This window comes from Poecilia formosa, unplaced genomic scaffold (genome assembly GCF_000485575.1).
Source record: "Poecilia formosa unplaced genomic scaffold, Poecilia_formosa-5.1.2 Scaffold295, whole genome shotgun sequence".
In the NCBI taxonomy this organism is placed as follows: domain Eukaryota; kingdom Metazoa; phylum Chordata; class Actinopteri; order Cyprinodontiformes; family Poeciliidae; genus Poecilia; species Poecilia formosa.
The window spans coordinates 16,067-34,497 of NW_006800234.1; the positions used below are offsets into that span (position 1 = coordinate 16,067).

An 18,431-nucleotide genomic window follows, 5' to 3' on the forward strand; every position below is an offset into this window, starting at 1 on the left:
GGTCGACATGATCAGGTATCGGTGCAAAACAGAGCCCCAATGCTGTTCAGCTCCGTTTGACTCGGCATCCTGAATGCATCCATTGAGACGCTGACCAAGTGTGTCGCATTGTTATTCTACCATGTTGTTAAAGTCCCATTTTGAGAATGAAACGGTTTAAACCCGTAACATTCACCAACGTTCCTGTGAAAGGTTGTAAATGGAGCGATGGTCAGGTTTTGGTCTCTGTGGCTCTTTTTGACTGGGCTGACTATTGCTGTTTGCACCTGGGAAGGGAAGATAAGACTGTCAAAGGGGAGAAGAGAAAGGTGGGGATGGTCATTAATGGTTTCACATGCCTCCTCCTTTTTCTTCTCGCCTCAACAGCTTTTCTAACATTTCTACTTTTCCTCCTCCATGAACAGTATTGATCTGGCCTATTTCCACTGTTTATAGCAGATTTTTCAGTTTTATTTTATAGGTTACACATGCAGATACCATCTGTATTCATGCCAACTTTTGTATTTTGCGTCTTCGTGGCATTTGTAGTGAAGTCCTCCTAGCATAGCAATGAAATCGTATAAACTGCACGATGGTCACACAGACCTGACCATCTTTAAAAATGCCTAAGTGGCAACACCAATGTAGCCTTTTCTAATGAAGCTCCATCTCAAAAACGTTGCGTTGTTTGTGCTCCTGCATCTTAGGAATAAGATGCTGCATTGAATTATTCATGACTCGCTCTTCTAGCAAAGCTGCAGCTCTTTATAAAGCTGGCTAATGACAGTATCATTGCCTACTACTTGTTTCTGCAGATGCTTCCTTTATTAGATCTTTGTTGATCTGTTTCCCTCTCTTATGCTCAAACCTTCAGGACCGTAAAGCTGACTGAGAAGCTAAGGCAAACAAATTCCTTACTAAATCTGTGGCTTGTCAGATAAAATCTTTGGAGTATTTATAAATGTTCTCATTTATCCTATTTTTATCCTTGCTTGCTCCTTATTTCTCCTTTTTGGATCTTTATTTTTAGCACTTTTGATGCATTTTCAGAATGCTATTTGTAGATCAGAAACTTTTGCTTTCTTTAGATTATTGGTGTCGTATTTCAAAATAACACGCTGCAAAGATGATTTAAAAAAAAAAAAAAATCAAGAAACCAACAGTAAAAATGTACGTATATGTCAAGGATTATAAAGTTAAATACTGTGTATGTCAAAACATTTAAAGAAGCAAAACAAAGGTAATCATTCTACACCGTTTCATGCTCAACACAGTTTAAAGCTAATTTGTAGAGCAGCTCATGTGAACTCTTGGTACAAAAGGTCAGGTTTCTTGAGGCTCATTCCTCCCACTTCCTCTAGATAAAACTCTAGGGGATTCAAAGCACTTTTCAGAGCCTTGTTTAGAGAAAAATAGAACCTGGAGCTAAATAAAGCTTTGACTCATGTGTCCAGAAGAACATTACTGCTTTTTAGATATTTATAAGGAGTGGAGCGATGCAGTTTCTTCCATTTGCTGTTTTTAGTGAGAGTTAAACTCATTTTATCACATATACAAATGATACAGAATCCTGCTAAAGCTGTTTTATCTGCTTCTACAAAGGTTGGACTGATTTATTTATTAAACCGTGTGGATTGGCAATGGGACATCATTGAGTACTGTGTGTTATTCAGCGGCTGGCTGAACAGAAAGAAGGATGGCAAATGGCCAGTTATGTCATTGGATGTGTTTTTGATTTTTCTTTTCTTTTTGTTTGTTTTATTTTTGACGAACAGATTTGTGATCTGAAAGATTGACAACATTGAAAACAATCAAGTGCTGATTGGCTTTGAAATTATGATTATGAGACCAAGCCTGAAAAGACCATTCAGTCCAGAGATCATCTCACACTTTAAGTTGGCACTTTTCAAAGCAGTTGTCACAAACACATTTGAAACATTACTTTTTTTTTTTTTTTTTTTTTTTTTTAAACTATTTGACAAGTTGAAAGATGTTGTTGACTAAATAAAAGGTACCAACAGCCTGGTGATCCGAAATTGTATTTTTCAGAGATTCGTTTGTATTTGTGAAGTCTGTTTCTAAATGAATAACTCTTTGGACTGAATTCGGAGGACATTTGCCTGCTCCGACTTTTTGGACCACACTAAGAGAAGTGACGTCTCTCTGTGAAAAGCACTTGAAAAGTAATTATTCTGAGATGGCTTCTTGTTTCTCCTCTCATCCGAACTTAATCCCCTCCCTGCAGGTGGCTGTTAAGAACAACATTGACGTGTTTTACTTCAGCTGCCAGTACCCCATCAGCATGCTGTTTGTGGAAGACGGGAAGATGGGTGAGTGCTTCCTCACTAAATAGCTTCGCACAAATGCCTCCGAGCCCTGCTGACGTCAGCCGGCGTACTATAAGCAGCCCTCGCTTGAAAGATTGATGCCTGTGCGACTCTTCCTGGACGTGTGCTGCGACTGCTTGTTTACTGTCCACCAGCCTAAAAGCCTGTCGCTTCACAGGGCAGGGCAGATTATACAACAGGGCCATTTTGAGTCCTCTTTTTGTTTTTCTTTTGTTCTCGAGTTGCTGTTTGATTCATTTGGTGAAAATGTGTCGGCATTTGTCCCTGTGGAGCTGTCTGATGGGGCTAGCAGCATGTCTGCTGCCAGAGGCTGTGAGCTAATGCTCCACAGCCAAAGCCACAGCAGGACACCTTGTCTCCACAGTCGAAATGAACTGCTCACACACTGCTTGTTCCGGTTTTTTGTTTCTTTTCTTGTCTTTGCTGCACTGTGGGAAAACTCATAGTGTAACACAAATGGTGCTGCTATTGACCCATATATTTCAGAAAGCTTTTCTGGAACTCACCCAATGATTGCATGTCTTTATTAACAGAGAGACAAGTTTTCCTCGCCACATGGAAAGACATTTCTAATGACAACGAGGCCCAGTTTCAGATCAAAGACTGCCATCTCAGCTCGGGTAAGACGGGGGGGTTAATGAAGAGAAAAACGCATCACCGCACCGAAAAACACAGCCTCTTTTCACACTGAAATAGCCAGACAGAGACGCGTCTATCTCAAAACTAATCCCAGCTAATGAAGCAAATTGTATTTGATAAAGACTCATCAGCTGCACTCTCTATTTATGTGTCATAATTTAGTTTTACACGAGTGTGAGCAGCGCTGGACTGGAGAAGAATTCATAATAATGGCTTAATGGAGAGTTACTCCGATGGATTGAATTTCTTTTCCAGGAACAAAGAGGGAGGATTTCACGTCCTGCTGGGGTGCATCAGGGAGGCTGAGGAGTTATTTCAGAATTAGAAACTACACAGGTGTTTCACAGAAAGCCCGGGGTGAAAATGTGCTAGGGTAGGTTAAAGGAACAAGAGATTCTGCAGGGTCCAGTGCATTTAATGACAGACGGTCTCAGAGCATGATAGAAGTCAGCGAGGGGTTTAGATTTAAATATCTGAGCCAAGATGAACTGTGCAGCACCGTTTTCAGCAGGGAGGTTGTGATCTCTTGTTGCGTTCTTTGTTAACAGATGCAGCCTCCAACAAACTTCAGGGTAGCAACATCTTCACGATCGCTAAGCGCACCGTGGACGGCCAGGACATGCTGTACCAGTCCACCAAGCTCAGCAACGGCATCTGGGTTCTGGCTGAGCTCCGGGTGCAGACAGGAAACCCGACTTTCACAGTGAGTCTTGCACAACAAACTGTTTGGTCTAATCACTGCTCTGATTGTGCTGCTAATTACTGAAGAAGGAAACAGCTGGGAGGAGACAAGGTCACTGTCAGCAATTTAGTTTGAAAGACAATTAAAATATTGAGAAATATTTCACCATGAGAACAAGCAGACATGGGAGCCCTCATATAAATGAAAGACGAGGGACGGATGATTCCTTTGAGGAAAAAGGTTTTTTGTTTTTTTTTCTCCCCACAAACTTACTTTCAAAAGCTTTCTATAACCGATTACATCCATGGGTACAGTCAGTAAATTGCAGAAGTATTCACACCCCTTAAACCTTTTCATTCTTGTCAGATCAACAACAACCTTTAATATACCGTTGACGCATTTTACGTCATATATCTGCACATAGTTTTAATTTACTTAATTTCTGCCTAGGATTAATAGTTTTTTTGGTAACACTTTATTTGAAGGTGTGTGCATAAGACTGACATAAACATGACACAATAACCTGTCATGAACATTAAGGCGTCTTCTTGAATGTTTGACTGTTGTCATTCGGTAAATTTTTCCTTTTGTAACTGAACTAAATTTTACATCATTTTGCAAATAAGATTTTGTGCATTAGTATTCAGCCCGCTTTTCTTTGATACCCCCAAATAAAACTGATTGTCCTCAGAAGTCACATAATGGGCAGATAAAGTCCACTTGTGTTTCACATAATTGCAGTATGAATCCAGCTGTTCTCTGAAGGCCTGGGAGTTTCATCAGAGAACAAAATTCACACTTAAATTTTTTTTAAGAAGAAAAGGATTCGTGTTCATAGAAGTAAACGTTTGATGGTCTTCATCCTACATTGTGCAGATTCTCTCTTTGATTGCATTTTGCTTCCCCAGTCATCCTGCTATATCTGAATGAAGGTGCAGGGTTGTAAGAATAAGTTTTGTTTTGTTTTTCTCGAAGAAAATGACAATTTCTGACTGTAATCTCACAAAGTTGTTGTATGACAACATATTATAGTCGATGAAACTAAACAAGAAATTTTGGGCCATAATTCCAAAAGGCTTGGCACAGACGGTGACAGCATAGTCCCAGTATAAGTCGGCGTTGGTAGCATTACGCTTTGAGGTTTTTCTTTCTTTAAATGAAACTTTGCTTCGTGTCCAAATGTGTTTCAATTTTTGTCCAAAACTTTTCTGCTAGAAATGTGAAGATAGGTTTCAGATTTCACAGAGAGTCCATGCATACATCTAAATCCACAAAAAATGACTTAAAGCTGCAGTATGTAACTTTTATAAGCACTATGTGTTTTTACACATTTGTTAAATCTTCACCATGTTGTGACAGTATGGTACCGCTTCGTCAGAAACTACCAATTAGAGCCAAGAGGAAGATGTGTCAATAATGCTCTGGTATGTGCTGCTAAATGTGCTAATGGTGGAGAAACACCATTACAGGAAACTGTTTATCCACCGTCATCAGGGAAGGTGTGATCAGTGTGATCCTCCTCCTGGCTCTGATTGGTCGTTTTTAACCGAGCTGTGTATTTTTGGAGATGGCTGTAGGACCACAGAGAGGAGACGGAGGATCTTTTTTTTTCTTCTTCTGCAGACTCTAATATTATACAACACAGTGGCAATTTAAACAAATAAGTAAACACATCTATATATATGTGTGTGTGTGTATATATATATGTATATATTTAAAATAAAGGCTACATACCGCAGCTTTAATGAGAAAGTTGCAATGTTTTGAAGCTGATTCCTACCAAAGAAAACTGAATCAAAAGATGCTTCAGATCATGTTGATTTAACTCTGTGCATGCTTAAAGTGAGCAAGGTCATTCAGTTTAGTTTAAGAATCTTCTGTACTGAATAAAGTCGGAATGATTCAGTGATCAGACTGTCACCGCTCCATGACAAGGAGCGAGACTATTGACGTTCTGGGATCCGAGTGAGCAAGCAGCCGTGACAGAGACGGATGCGCTGCGATGAGCAGCAAACTTCCTGAGTATTGTGTGGATGCATTGACGCATTCCTGTCCGTTATGACGTTGCGCGTCTCTGCTTTGTCAGCGAGTCTCAGTCATGAAGTTGAAGGATTGTGTTTGGCGTACAGATTCAGAGCGAGCGGTGACCTTGATGCGACTCACCTCCCTGCTCGTTCCTCCGTCAGCACTCGCCTCATGTTTAAGTTATGAGGCGGCGTCAACTGTCTTTTTGTTTACTCCTGTCTGGGCCAGTCAATTTATCAGTCATCCAATGTGTGGTCATTAAATCCTCTGAATTTTCATTTGGTTCACTCTTCCCTCAGTTTATCAATCATTGCACAGACCAACCTGTTAAACAGAAATGTAATTCGAATAATAAGTATCCTGGGTGATTGAGGAATATTTGTTATCCTGGAAGAAACGTGTAGTTTATTTTTTTATTTCACAGCACATCCTGTTTTTATTAAACTTTAACGATCCAGGAAGCTCGCTCTTATCCTTCAGTATTTTCTCTTCCTTTCTTTATGCTGTTCTTCTTCATTTTAAAGCCCAAAGTATTCCTCAGTGTCGCTCGAAGCTCACTGGTTCAGTGCCATTCAGAATTATTTAAAGCAACATGGGACCTTAAAATTTAACTTAACATTTTCCCTTGTCACATTTCTTTTCTTTTATTTAACTGGTTCATTTTTTTTTTTTTTGTAAAAGCCTCCTGAATATAATTTTAGTCCTAAAACGTCTTTTCTTCTTGGGTTAACTTCATCCTTCTCATCATCATCTCTGACTTGTTTGCCTCTTCTTGTTGAAGATGATGCATCCCCACAGCATGATGCTGCCACCAACATATATCACAGTGAGGACGGAAGGGTCAGACTGATGTACAATGCTAGTTCTTGTAACATATGACATTTTGCATGTCATCTCAGAAATTTCTGTCTTGGCCTCTTCTGACTAGAAAAGCTTCTTTCTCATGTCTGTTTTCTATTTTCTTGCTCGTCCTTCATCGAGGTCAAACTAATAGTTGCCCTGTCAGCAGTTTTCTCCCACCTGAGCTGCAGCTCTCTGCAACTCCTCCAGGGTTACCGTGATCGTTTTGATCCCTTCTCTCGTTTCATGAGCCCTCCGTTTAGATTTCCCACCATAACTGTTCTCATTTTCAAATGACTGATTCAAGATCAAGAGATCCTCAGAGCTTTGGGATATTGTTTTTTGATCCAACGCTGCATCAATGGCATTTGTTCACAGATTTTTCTTTTCTCTAACAAACCTGTTAAATACAGGTCAGCTGTACTGATTATATTGTAACATGACAAAATGTAAAAAAAAACAACAACAAAAAAAAACAAGGTCTTGAGGAGCAAATGGTTTTGCACCGCACAGTAGGCTACAAACTGTGCAGTGAACGTAGGCGCAGAGTTTATATTGCTGCATGCACATAATGTACAGTGACGCTGTGAGCTGCTGCAGGGTCCCAGTGCTCTCTTGGCACAGAACATTAAAGCCAAGCTGCCAAAGCCTTTTGTCGAACGCTATTTTTAGACCTGAAGGAGTAAAGCCCTGCCACTGCATTTTTCACTGGGTTTTACGGTGTTTCAGAAAACAAACAAAAAAAAGGGATTAAGAATCATTTTCTTCAGAGGAAACATACACTTCTGGGTCCTTTTTTTTTCTTTTTTTTTTAGTTTTTTTTTCTTCTTCTTCTTTCTCCTGCTCTGCACCCAGTGTTGTTTTGAACCATAATCATAGCTTGGCCTATTTTTCCTCATAATCTAAACTTGATTGACTTCAGCTCTCCCACGATACCTTTCTATTTATATGAACTATTAAAGCTTTGTCCCAGTTCCACTCCCCAGTCTGCTTCTTGCTAACTCTTTGGAAAATGTGTTTAATTATTTAGGAAGCTAAATAATTAAAAATCACAATTTTGAATTCAGATTTTTGTTTTGTTTTTGTTTGTTTTTTTTACAAAAACAAAACAAAGATTTTACAAAAGAGAGTTGCTCGCTTTAGAAATTGGGTAAACTAAAATCTTTATGGGTTAACAGAAATGTAACAATTTATTAGTAATATGAAGAAGCGGAGCTCCAAACCTGCATTGCTGAAGACTCGTCACCTTTTTAGTTGATATGACGTTGTATTCGTTGGAGCCACGTCTCTAACAATCCCACTTTTCCACACATTCACACCTTCCTCTGCTGAAAACAGCTGCCTGCTGCAGGCGAAAACAACTCTACGAAGGTGATGGGAAGAAAGGAAAAAGTGAGAAGTTTTCAAGCAGACAGAAAACACGGCAGAGTGGCTTTTATTCCTGTACGAAACATCAGCTGCAGCTCCTGTCTACTTCCTTTAACGACCTCATTTTCCATCTCTGAACTTATGTACACTGTATATCTGGGAGCTTTGGGATGCTGCTCATCTTCTTGACATGAAGCTGGGCTGTTCTCATCTGCCTTCTCCTGTCCCCATGGCAACAATGTGACCAGTGATGTTGGCTGATTTATTTTGTTTTATTTTCCTCTTCTCTGCCCACCTCTACAGCGTGTTCTTACTGTTGTCAGTAAACTCAGAAATAGAAACTCCATGAATACACAAGACTTCGGTTTGCCTACAAATCCATTTCTGTTCAGCATACGAATATTGTACATTGGGATTCTCAGGCTGAGAGCTTTATTGCTTGGGTTTTTTTTAATCAAAGGCCAAAAATTTTACTTTCTCAATATTAACAGCTCAGAAGTTTACATACGCTCATAATTGGGGTGAATGTTGTTTTACTTTGAAGCTTTTTGGGTGATTTTTATTTTATTTTTATTTTTTAAGATTAACTGGTGACAAAATTAGCAACGTCAATCGTTTGAAACAGGACTCATTGTTTTCTTTTTATTGCAGTTTCAGAGTAATCCACTCTTCATGGCAGATGTGTACAAGTAAATTTTATTTGATTAGTTTGTTGGTGGGTTTTTGCTTTTTAGGTCAAATTTGAGGTCATTCTTGTGTTGGAACATCAATTCGTCATCATCAACAGGAAGCTGCTGTTATGTGGATATATCCTGTAGCTTCATGCTACCATCTCCGCTCTTCAGAGTAGGAATATTTGGGTTTTTGTTAGGTTTGGAAGCCCCACATTGACTCAGACATATTCCTTGTCTTCAGAAAGCTCAGTCTTTGCACCATCAGACCAGAAAACTTTTCTCCAGAGAGAATTGAGGTTTTCTCTGCAGGCAAACATGAAGGACTTGATCTTGATCGATCTCAACATCTGCAGTTCGGTGGTTGCTGAACCGCAGATGTTCAGCAATCACTGCAGTTGCTGAACATCTGAGCTCATTTCTCTTCATGTAAAGACGGCAGTTTGGAGAATAACGGATGGAAAAAAAACAAAAAAAAAACATTAGCAGTGTTTTTGGTATCAAAATAATCAGATGAGGGAATAACTAGGATAGCAGCTCAGTAACAACTTGATAATCGGTCTGTTTCTGTGACGCATCTCTTCACCTTTGCTTTGTTTATCCCGATTAAATATTTTAATTGTTGATTTGTCTCCCTCCAAGGAATCACACTGATTTAACTCATTTTTTATTTCTTATACAGATAAGCTGCAGACTTTAAGTTTCCATCCACCTGCTGCTGAAAACATTCTGTCAGCAGGCAGCCGGTTGACTTTGGATTGTTTCCTTGCTGTTTGCTGCTGTCGTTAAATTATTTCTCATTGTGTCTGGTGTTCTTCTGCGTTGGCATCAATACCTGGTTTCACTTTATGTTTAATGCAGGCTTATTTCTGGACGCCTCTGTCGGGTTTCTCCTCACAAACTTCCCAGCCGGTTGTTTTCTTCTTTCTTTGCTCTGCATCATTTGCATTGCTTTCCTTCCTCACTCTGACCTGTTGATTCTGCAGCAGAAGGTCTGTGTGCTGAGCTTTCAGAATCAAACTCAGATATTTTAATTTAAGCTATTTTATTAGATTCTTAAGGTTTGAACTAATATTCTTGCAGAAATATTTTTGCGAGAATTATTGGTTTCTTCTGGGATACAAATAAATCAGCTCAAACGAGTTTTACCTTTTATAAAATAAACAATTCATATTTTTTACAGTTTTATTCAGTCTGTTACATATTGAAGACATTGAAACAAATGTTAAATGACTTGTTTTAATTGAATCACTTTTAGAGAAGTGAGTCATTCTTCGAGCATTGTAAGCTTCATTAAAGGTGATATTAACAGGTTTTTGTTGCAGTTCACAGAACTGATTGTTTCTTTACTTACTGGAAAACACAGAGTGCATATCACAGATTAATCTAGGACGGTACACAGAAACCTCTCCGGCTCGTGATGTTGCAGTTTGAGATTTAATTTTTCCCCGCTTGGCACTTGCAGAATCAAAACACTTTGATAGTAAATGCTCGTATTTTTTTTTCCAAGAGGGAAAATAAAACTGTGTAGGAAGAATCCATTATTTAACTCCCCGTTTTCCCCTCTTCTTCCTACTTGAGTTTGTAATTTCCTCGTCATTATGCTCCGAGGACGTGGCGCTGCTGTTATTTTTAAAAACAAGCCGAGCTCCCGCCTGCTGCCGTTAGGAGTTGTGCGCGGCAGCCGCAGCTTCTGCGCTTCCTGCCATTTTGCCGATGGCAGCACAGCTGTCTAAACGCCGCCACCGCCGGCAGCAGCAGCACTGTGTATTAGTGGAGAGCCGAGGGAGGCTTTGCTCCGCTGCGGCGTTATTTATCGACAACCCTGCGTTTCCCGCTTTGCGGCTCTTCAACACATCATCCCGTTTCAGGTGAATACCTGATCAGTGTAATTAGGATAATGGAGTAAACATTATAGAGAATTAGGGGCGCTGATACGGGGACAGGCAACAGACAATTGATGGCTTATAACAAAATAAGTGAACACACCGGCTTGTAATTAGGATAATGGAGGATTACTCAATGTAATATGAATTCAGAAAGAAAAAAAAAAAAAAATCAGCATCAAACCCAGTGAAAAGCTTCAAATATGAGAAAAGGAAAGCTTATTTCCTTTTCTGCTTGATAAGATGAAAGATCCAGCCGTCGCTGCAAGCAGCTGTTTCAAAATACGCCTCTTTACCTGAACGTGCCACTCTGGGGTTTGACTGGTACGCCTCGGGGTTGTAAAGCCACAATGTGACCCTGCCTCCTACGCACTAATCAGCTCCTCCTCAGTGTAACAAATGGGATTCTGAGCGGTGACGGTGATTACAGCAGAACGAGCGGCAACGCGTCTCCGGGGGGGGGGACAGGTTGTCCTCGTCCTTTCCATCAGAGACACGTGGGTCATTAAAGCTTCTGGCTGCCACAGGGCTGAGAGGTTTTCACTCCTGCAGAATCTTAATTACTCAATCCCCACCTCCCCCAAATCCTCTTGGTCCAATTTGCTTTCTGCGACATCATGGACTGATGCAAGCAAGAACCCCCGCTGCCTGGTGTTTCCTGTAAACGGCACGCTCCTGCTTGGGAGAAAAATAATATCTGCAGTCTGATAGGAGGAGGGGAGGGCGGAAGGGGGACTCACTTTATGATGCTCCATTAAATCCAGAACCTTTTCCCCAGCTGAGGCCGACATCAAAGAGCATGCAGGCCGCCGTTGTTTCCTCCAGTGTGCTTATGTATCTGTGTTTCTGTCCGTAGGTCTGCCTGTGCCTGATAAGACTAAATTGAGGGGCTTTTAATCCGAGGCTCTTTTTTTTGTTCCTCCCATGTGAGAAATAATTTTTGCTGTGTCCCGATGAATATGTTTAAATGAGTGATCGAGTCTTTCTAATTACCCATCATGGCCTGATTTACCCCAAAAAATCTCACAAAACTCAACTCAAGAATGTTGATTTCTGAGGCAGTCTATTGGTATCGTTCATTTTTAGGCTGTTTTATTAAAATTAGTTTAAATCAGTTTTGTTTTTTCTTTGTTTTAACCGTTTGAAGTCTTTTTGTTTCTTTTTTTATTTCCTTTTTTTGTTTTAGCTTATTTCCCAATTTTGCTTTTTGACTTTACTGAGTGGTCAACAGTATTTTTTTCAGTAAAAATATGGAGTTCACTTTAATACGTTAGGGTAAAAAAAACAGGAAAAATGCCTAATTTAATCCTTTTTTTGCTCGTTCATTTTCTAAAGGGCAACAGTCTAACGGCTTGATTTATATAAAAACTGACATTTCTGATCTACCCCATCATATTTTAGCATTTTGGTTTTGTCTCGTACTGACTAAAAGCACCAGTGTTCAGAAACTGATATGCTGCTACATTTTGGCCTCTTGACAACTTTCAGTTCAGGTTGAACTGGAGCTGCGGCTCCTAAAGTGCGTCTAATGTCCATGTATCAATAAAGGTGGCGGTACCAGTTCATGGTTTTTCTTTCATTATTTGTGGCTCCTAAAGACAGTAAAATTACTATTTAAGAAGATCCACAGATTACACTTTGTAAATGTCTAGAATTTTTTGTACAATTGAGGGGGGAAAAAATCTAACTTTGAATCTGGTAAATCGTATTATAGTAATGAAAATAATAGAAAAAAAAAATAAAAAGTGGAATAATATATATTAAACTCATTTCCCCAAAAATGAAAGGATCCATTACTAAAAATTATTTTTAGAAGCTCGATTGCTGCTGGACTGCTGGTTTCATTCAATGTTTGTTACTGTTTTCTTCTGAAGGTAAAAAGAAAAAACAAACAAACTTGATCTTTAACTCTAGGTCATGAGTTGTCAAACATTTTCTTTAAGAAATAATGTACTTCGGGGAACATTCTTTGAGCACAAAGATTGTAGATGAGATCAGACAGTCGGCGGTCTTATCGCTCGTTAAAACCTGCGTGTCGTTAATCAGCTCCTTCTGTCCCTCAGGTGTGTCTGAAGTGCAGAGCTCCGGAGGTTTCTCAGTGCGTCTTCCAGAGCTACGAGGCCGTGCTGAAGAACTGAGCCGACATCTGACCTTCCGCTGCGCTGCATCGACCTCCTGGCACCTTCTTCTGCCCTTTCTCAGCGACGCGTCGACCAGGCCGCAGCCTGGCGCAGCGCAGAAACGCCGTCCTGCAGTCGTACTGTCCTTTCAGTAGACGGCCTCGCCGTCGGTTGTAACCTATTAGAGCAGCACTTTTAGTTCCCGAAAAGACAGCGGCGATTTCAGGCTTTCCACCTTTTAATTATGTTTAGTTCAGGATTTTCGCCTTGAGCTAAATCATTTGAACATCTCCAGTCTTTCTTGCCTTTCCTTCATAATGACCCATATTCATTAAGGGCCAGACGGCGGACTGACGTCTGTCCCTGTGACTTTCTCTGCATGAGGCTTTGCAATCATTTTCTAGCCCCAATTCTCTGCAAACTTCAGTCTATTTTTAGCACCTGCAATCAGCAGGTGAGCCATCAGCTTCAGTATATTTATTTAGGGGTGCATTTAAGTTGAGGCGCAGTAGAAAGAGGCCTGTGTCTGGTGGACACGTAATTACTTAAACTACACTATAGTGATTTTTATAAAGTTTTCTTTAGTATCTTTACGGAGCGGTGGATTTGGATCTACTACTGTTTCTGAAAGCAGAATGTCTGTCCGACGTGTGCATGGAAATCTGTTTTTGTTTTCGTTTTTACATCAATGTCTTGACATTTAGAGACTAGCAGCAGGTGTCAGCTCACTGCTCTCGTGCTTAGTCATTCCATGGTTTAATTTGTGTTTTGTATTCTCCCTGTTAGTGTTCATGCAGCAAGCTGGAAGAGAGCCTCAGGGTGCAAGGTTTCTTTTTTTTTTTTTTTTATATGTCCTGACGGCTCCTGCGTAAGCGGCGGCCTCTCGGGCTCTCTGCCACTCTGCTCTCGTTTCCTCTGAAACCTCGCTGCAGCTCTCCACCCGGAGATGAAGGCCCAGGTGACACAAACTAATGTCGTCATTTGTTACAGATAAAAGCATACATGTCGTAGCACACTGTCTCACCTGAAGGAGGGCTAATTGGATTTGTTTTCCAAGTCGTCGCTCTGAAGCCCTTTGTCTCTTCGGCATGAATGCCCCCACTCTCACTACTTCATGAAAATGCATTCTGTGTGCGTCCCTTTTGTGTGTGTTGATGGATGATTCATATGACATATGCTGTGTTAATTAATCAGATGTTTAATCAGAGTTTCTTGATTTACTTGATTTTTGTCTTATGTGTGTACGTCGTTTGGGGAAAAAAAAAAAAAAAAACACGATTAAAGTCCTGACGAATCCACGTGGTTGTTCTTGTTTCTTCTCCTGACATCCCAGGTTACCACAGGATGTAAAACGTTACCTCCGTTATTTGCTTGGTAAAGTTCACGTTTTTATAGACCCCTCCGGTTTGTTTTCCCACAGCGCTCCGTAACAACCGGTGACCTTTAAGATGTCCATGTCTCTGCTCCCAGGTCACCAGCTGCCAGTGTTGCACACTTGATGCTCAAACATGCAAACAAAACCCTGAACTCTCTGCTCAGCACTCCTTCGTACAGGATTCGTACAGCTTGAACTTTTCCACCTTTTCACTTGACACAATCTAACACGTAATTATGAAAGGGAAGAAAATTCAACTTTAATTTCCCAAAAAATTCTTTGTGATTAAACAAGAAAAATCTGAAGGGATCAGTTGTGTTCAGTTCCCTTCACTGATGCTCTTAAGATTCAGTGCAACCAGCTGCATTTACACCTCACCCCATGAATCCACCTGTGTGTAATTGAGTCTGGGTAAACCTCCAGCTCTTCTGTGAAGTCCTCAGGGGTTTGTTAGGGAACCAGCGACATGTAGAAGACCAAGAAAATGCTAAATGGATTTAGCTTCTACAGCACTTTGTTACTCGGGCAACGAGCGATGGTTCTACACAAGCCGTGTTCACCCGGCCACACTCTAAATATTCGCATTCATGCACTGATTCACCAATCGGTAAGGAGCTAGTGGGTTGAGTTCCTTGCACGACTTGAATGGCCCAATCAAAATCCAGATCAACACCCTTAAGTAACCCAGACTTGCCCATAAACACCCAAATTAGTTTCACCAAGAAAATGCAAAAAGTCTCTAGCTTTGCAGAATATTGACTGATCTCAGATTTTTACTTTTAACCTAAATGTAAAAGCCTTGTATTCTCCTTCCACCTAACAATTATGCGCTACTTTCTTTTGGCTTATTACGTAAAATCTCAAGTTGTGTTGTGGTTGTAATTTGACAGAATATAAATAAACTCTAGTGGCACGAATATCACTGCAAGCCACTGCACTCTCCACTGGGGCTGTGGCTCTCTGCAGCAGCAGCCAGGTGTGTCTTAAAAGTCCAAAGTGCTTTTTATATGTAACCAGGATTTCTGCTGGTTGAACTGATGTGAAACACAAACACACAGATACTCAGACTGTGAGAGAGAAATGTCCCTGTGCGTCCAACAACAGAGAATCGGCGGCTGGCGAAGAGTCAAACACAAAATCTGTGATAACCATCAGATGCTCTGTTAGTAGGAGAATCTGATATTTATCATCTGTTACACAAGCAAACCGATGGGGGGCGCCAATTCGCCTACTTTATTGGCACGGTCTCAATCGAAAAACAGAAAATCCTTGTTTTTAATCCTTCTGTAGGGGTTTATTCTGTGGCGTTGGAGAGAACCAGAAGGATAGTCCAGTGTTTCTGATGCTTGAACTCTAAAAGCTGCAATGTAGCACATCGCCTCTCCTGTCATTCTGAGTTTACTCCCGGCAGCCATTTAAACACCTTTTAAATGTTTTACTGCAGTAAGATTGGCAGGCATGTGTTCATGGTGAGAGCAGAGAACACCAGATGATGTTTTATGCTATTTATGCACATCTGAGGTGGAGAAATGAACGTTAGAAATCTGAGTATGAAACGCTGGGATCAGGAGTCTGTCGCAGCTGAGGCAGTCCTGTCCACATACTTTGAGCTTTGACAAGAGACAATGGATACATGTTTCCTGCTATGCTGTATGCTCTTCTATTGTTGGGATTCAAAATTTAATGACATAAATAGTTCTTTAAAAAAAAAAAAAGCTGTTATGTTTATAATATTTTTTGGATGCTATAAACAGAAAAGGGCATTTTTAAGAGTTATGTCAAGGTACTGAATGTGTCTCCATACTTTGTTTCCATATGTAACTGCAGATAAAATGTTGAACAAATAGGCTGTCACCGTCCTGGTGAAATGTTTCCATCCCACTCATCATCATCAAGTAAATTTGAGTATTTAAAGGCTTCATTTGATCCCTTCAGTGTTTACTGATCAACTAACGTCTCAAATGAGTTCAGAAGTTGGTTGTCACTTGCCAAACTTTTTCACTCCAGAACAACCAATAGTTATGACATTGTTGAGGAGCAATATGTGAACCTCGGAGCTCCAGCCGTATGACTGTCCTCGGTGTTGGGAGCTACACATCATGGTGGACTGAGAGGATTTGAACCAAGAAAGAAGCTTCTTTTGAGTTTTAATAGAATTTGCAGTTGCCCAGATGTACAAGCGATGCCTTCTGGTGAGTGGCTTTATGCTCAGATGAGACAAAGACCGAGTGATTTGCTCCCAAATGGGAAGACGAGAAGAAAGTTCTGAGAGCTTCACATGAGGCTTTGAACCGGGGAAACATCTACTAACAGGCAAGCATGGCAGCGGACGCGTTATGCAGTGGGAAAGGGACAAAGTGGATGACATAAATACGGCGGACGGCCTCCATGTTATTCAACTCAACAACAGGACAGCTGAAACTTAGTTTGTCAGGGGAAAAGTTTACAACAAATTCTTTAACCAATCCTTGTTTTGAAAATTCATTTAAGACGCCGTTGAATAATTTCACCCTGAACAGAAGGAGAGTTCAAAAACTCAAAATGTATGTTGAATTCAGGCCCACAATGAGTGAAATTACTGCAAATTGATGCCTTTTTCACAGCTATCGGTTTATATGACAAACACCAGCTCTGGTTTAATCACCAAAGAAAACTCTGACAGAGTAAAGTTTTGCACTTTGCTCCTGTCAGAAGCTCATCTCCAGTCACTCAGAGACACGTGATGGTTTTTTTTCCCCAGACTGATCCACTGAGTGGAGCTGTCACCAGGCTGTGATTGATGCCAGCATTGACCGAGAGCCCTACCTCCAGACCCCATCCAGCAGCTAATACACCCAGAGATGTGATGTTCAGCCTGCATGACCCCCCACACCGTGTTGATGTATGGTGCTGGATGTTGATGTGTGTGTGTGTGTGTGTGTGTGTGTGTGTGTGTGTGTGTGTGTGTGTGCGTGCGTGCGTGCGTGCGTGTGTGTGGCCTGCTCCTTTACCGTGTATTCCGCGGCGTTATGGGAACACCACGCTTTCACACGCGTTTTGCGCACGACCTGATCCTATTGGATGAGCAGTGCAGGGGATATTAGTGATGATGGAGTGAGAGAGAGAGAAAGAGAGAGAGAGAGAGAGAGAGAGAGCTCCTGTCTCTCCAACGGCAGACGCACAGCGCTCCTGATCGCACTCTAGATGCCTTTACAGCAGACGCACCTCTGTCGGCTGTGATGATCGTTCCCCTCCCTCCCTTGTGCAGCGGAAGGCGAGAAGACTCCGAGGTTTGATGCCATTGCAGAACACGTGGAGAGCCTCTTTAGGAGTCCCCGCGGCCGTGCGCCTTCCCTTCCTCCCCCCTCCCCGCCCCGCTGCCATGGAGGAGCGCGCAGGCGGTGGTGCAGCGCTGGGGAAAATGAGCGAGAGGTGCAGAGGAGGCGATCAATGAAGGCGCGGAGAGCTCCTGCGCGTCTTGGCAAGGTCGGAGCCGAGCGTGGATGAGATTATGTCCGAGTGGAGACGGCAAGGAGGGACTTTTCTGCTTCCTCTCCGGGGATGCCCCCTGAAAAAACACAAAAAACAACAACAAGAGTTTCTCTCTCAGAGGCGACGAAGACCCCTTTCCCTCCGTTTGCGCGATCATGCTTGAGTCTGTATTTGTGACAATCTCTTGTCGCTCCCACCTGGGAGATGAAGTTTCCTCGCTTTGGATGATTTGTCGGTTTTGTCGCTCGCTGCCGAGGCTACCTAAGGTGATTTAGAGGCTGCTGCAGCAGCAGCAGCAGCAGCAGCGGGGAATCCAGCTGTGTTTACTGGACGGTACGCATCTGCCGCTGTCGCTGTCCATGGTGCTGAATCCGGGCTCCAGGAATGGTGGAGACGCTGAGTATCGCAGTGATCGGTGCTCCCGGAGTGGGCAAAACTTCTATAATCCGCCAGTTCATCTATAACGATTTCTCGGAGGCGTACACGCCGACCAGGAGCAGATATGTGTACAGACCCTCGGTCATTCTGAACGGGAACATGTATGAGTTAAAGGTTTTGGACGTCCCGCCAATCTCCTCCTTCCCAGCAAGTGCCAGTCAGGTAATGTGGCTCACTTTAAGCAGATGTTTTTAACCCCGAAATGATTCTACTTTAACCTCGCACAAATAGATCATACAATCCATGATTAAATACACACACCAACACGGTATGTCTTTCTTTTTTTCACAAGGGCTTCACGTTGATTCTCATTCATTTTTCATTCATTTCGGCTGCCTGACCTTTACCCTATTCTAACCATTTCCATTGGGTCCCTAACCCCTAATCCTAATCTAAACTCAATTCACACCTTAGTCCTAAACCCAAACCCTAACACAACAACAGCAGCACTTCTTTTGGGGTCCTGGAATGGGCCCCATAAGGAACAGTTGGTCCCTACAAGGTAGTATTTGTCAGGAAGATGGTCCTTAAACTGTATTAAAAACAAGGCGACACACACACACACACACACACACACACACACACACAC

The 18,431-nt window shown here is 41.6% G+C and overlaps 2 protein-coding genes across 5 annotated transcripts in view; both read left to right on the plus strand.

The window, feature by feature from the left end:
- The window catches only part of LOC103151838 (AP-1 complex subunit beta-1), a 28,802-nt gene extending 14,946 nt beyond the window's left edge, over nucleotides 1-13,856 (plus strand). For all 4 annotated transcript variants that reach the window (XM_007572073.2, XM_007572076.2, XM_007572075.2 and 1 more), the window contains 4 exons: nucleotides 2,225-2,309; nucleotides 2,861-2,947; nucleotides 3,515-3,669; nucleotides 12,502-13,856. In XM_007572073.2, the coding sequence (XP_007572135.1) occupies nucleotides 2,225-2,309; nucleotides 2,861-2,947; nucleotides 3,515-3,669; nucleotides 12,502-12,576 (402 nt within the window). In that variant the 3' untranslated portion in view covers nucleotides 12,577-13,856. The remainder of the gene's footprint in view (nucleotides 1-2,224; nucleotides 2,310-2,860; nucleotides 2,948-3,514; nucleotides 3,670-12,501) is intronic.
- Nucleotides 13,857-17,040: 3,184 nt separating this feature from the next.
- rasl10a (RAS-like, family 10, member A) overlaps nucleotides 17,041-18,431 on the plus strand; it is a 23,444-nt gene continuing 22,053 nt past the window's right edge. The window contains exon 1 of the mRNA XM_007572077.2: nucleotides 17,041-18,004. Within this exon, the coding sequence (XP_007572139.1) occupies nucleotides 17,789-18,004 (216 nt within the window). The 5' untranslated portion in view covers nucleotides 17,041-17,788. The remainder of the gene's footprint in view (nucleotides 18,005-18,431) is intronic.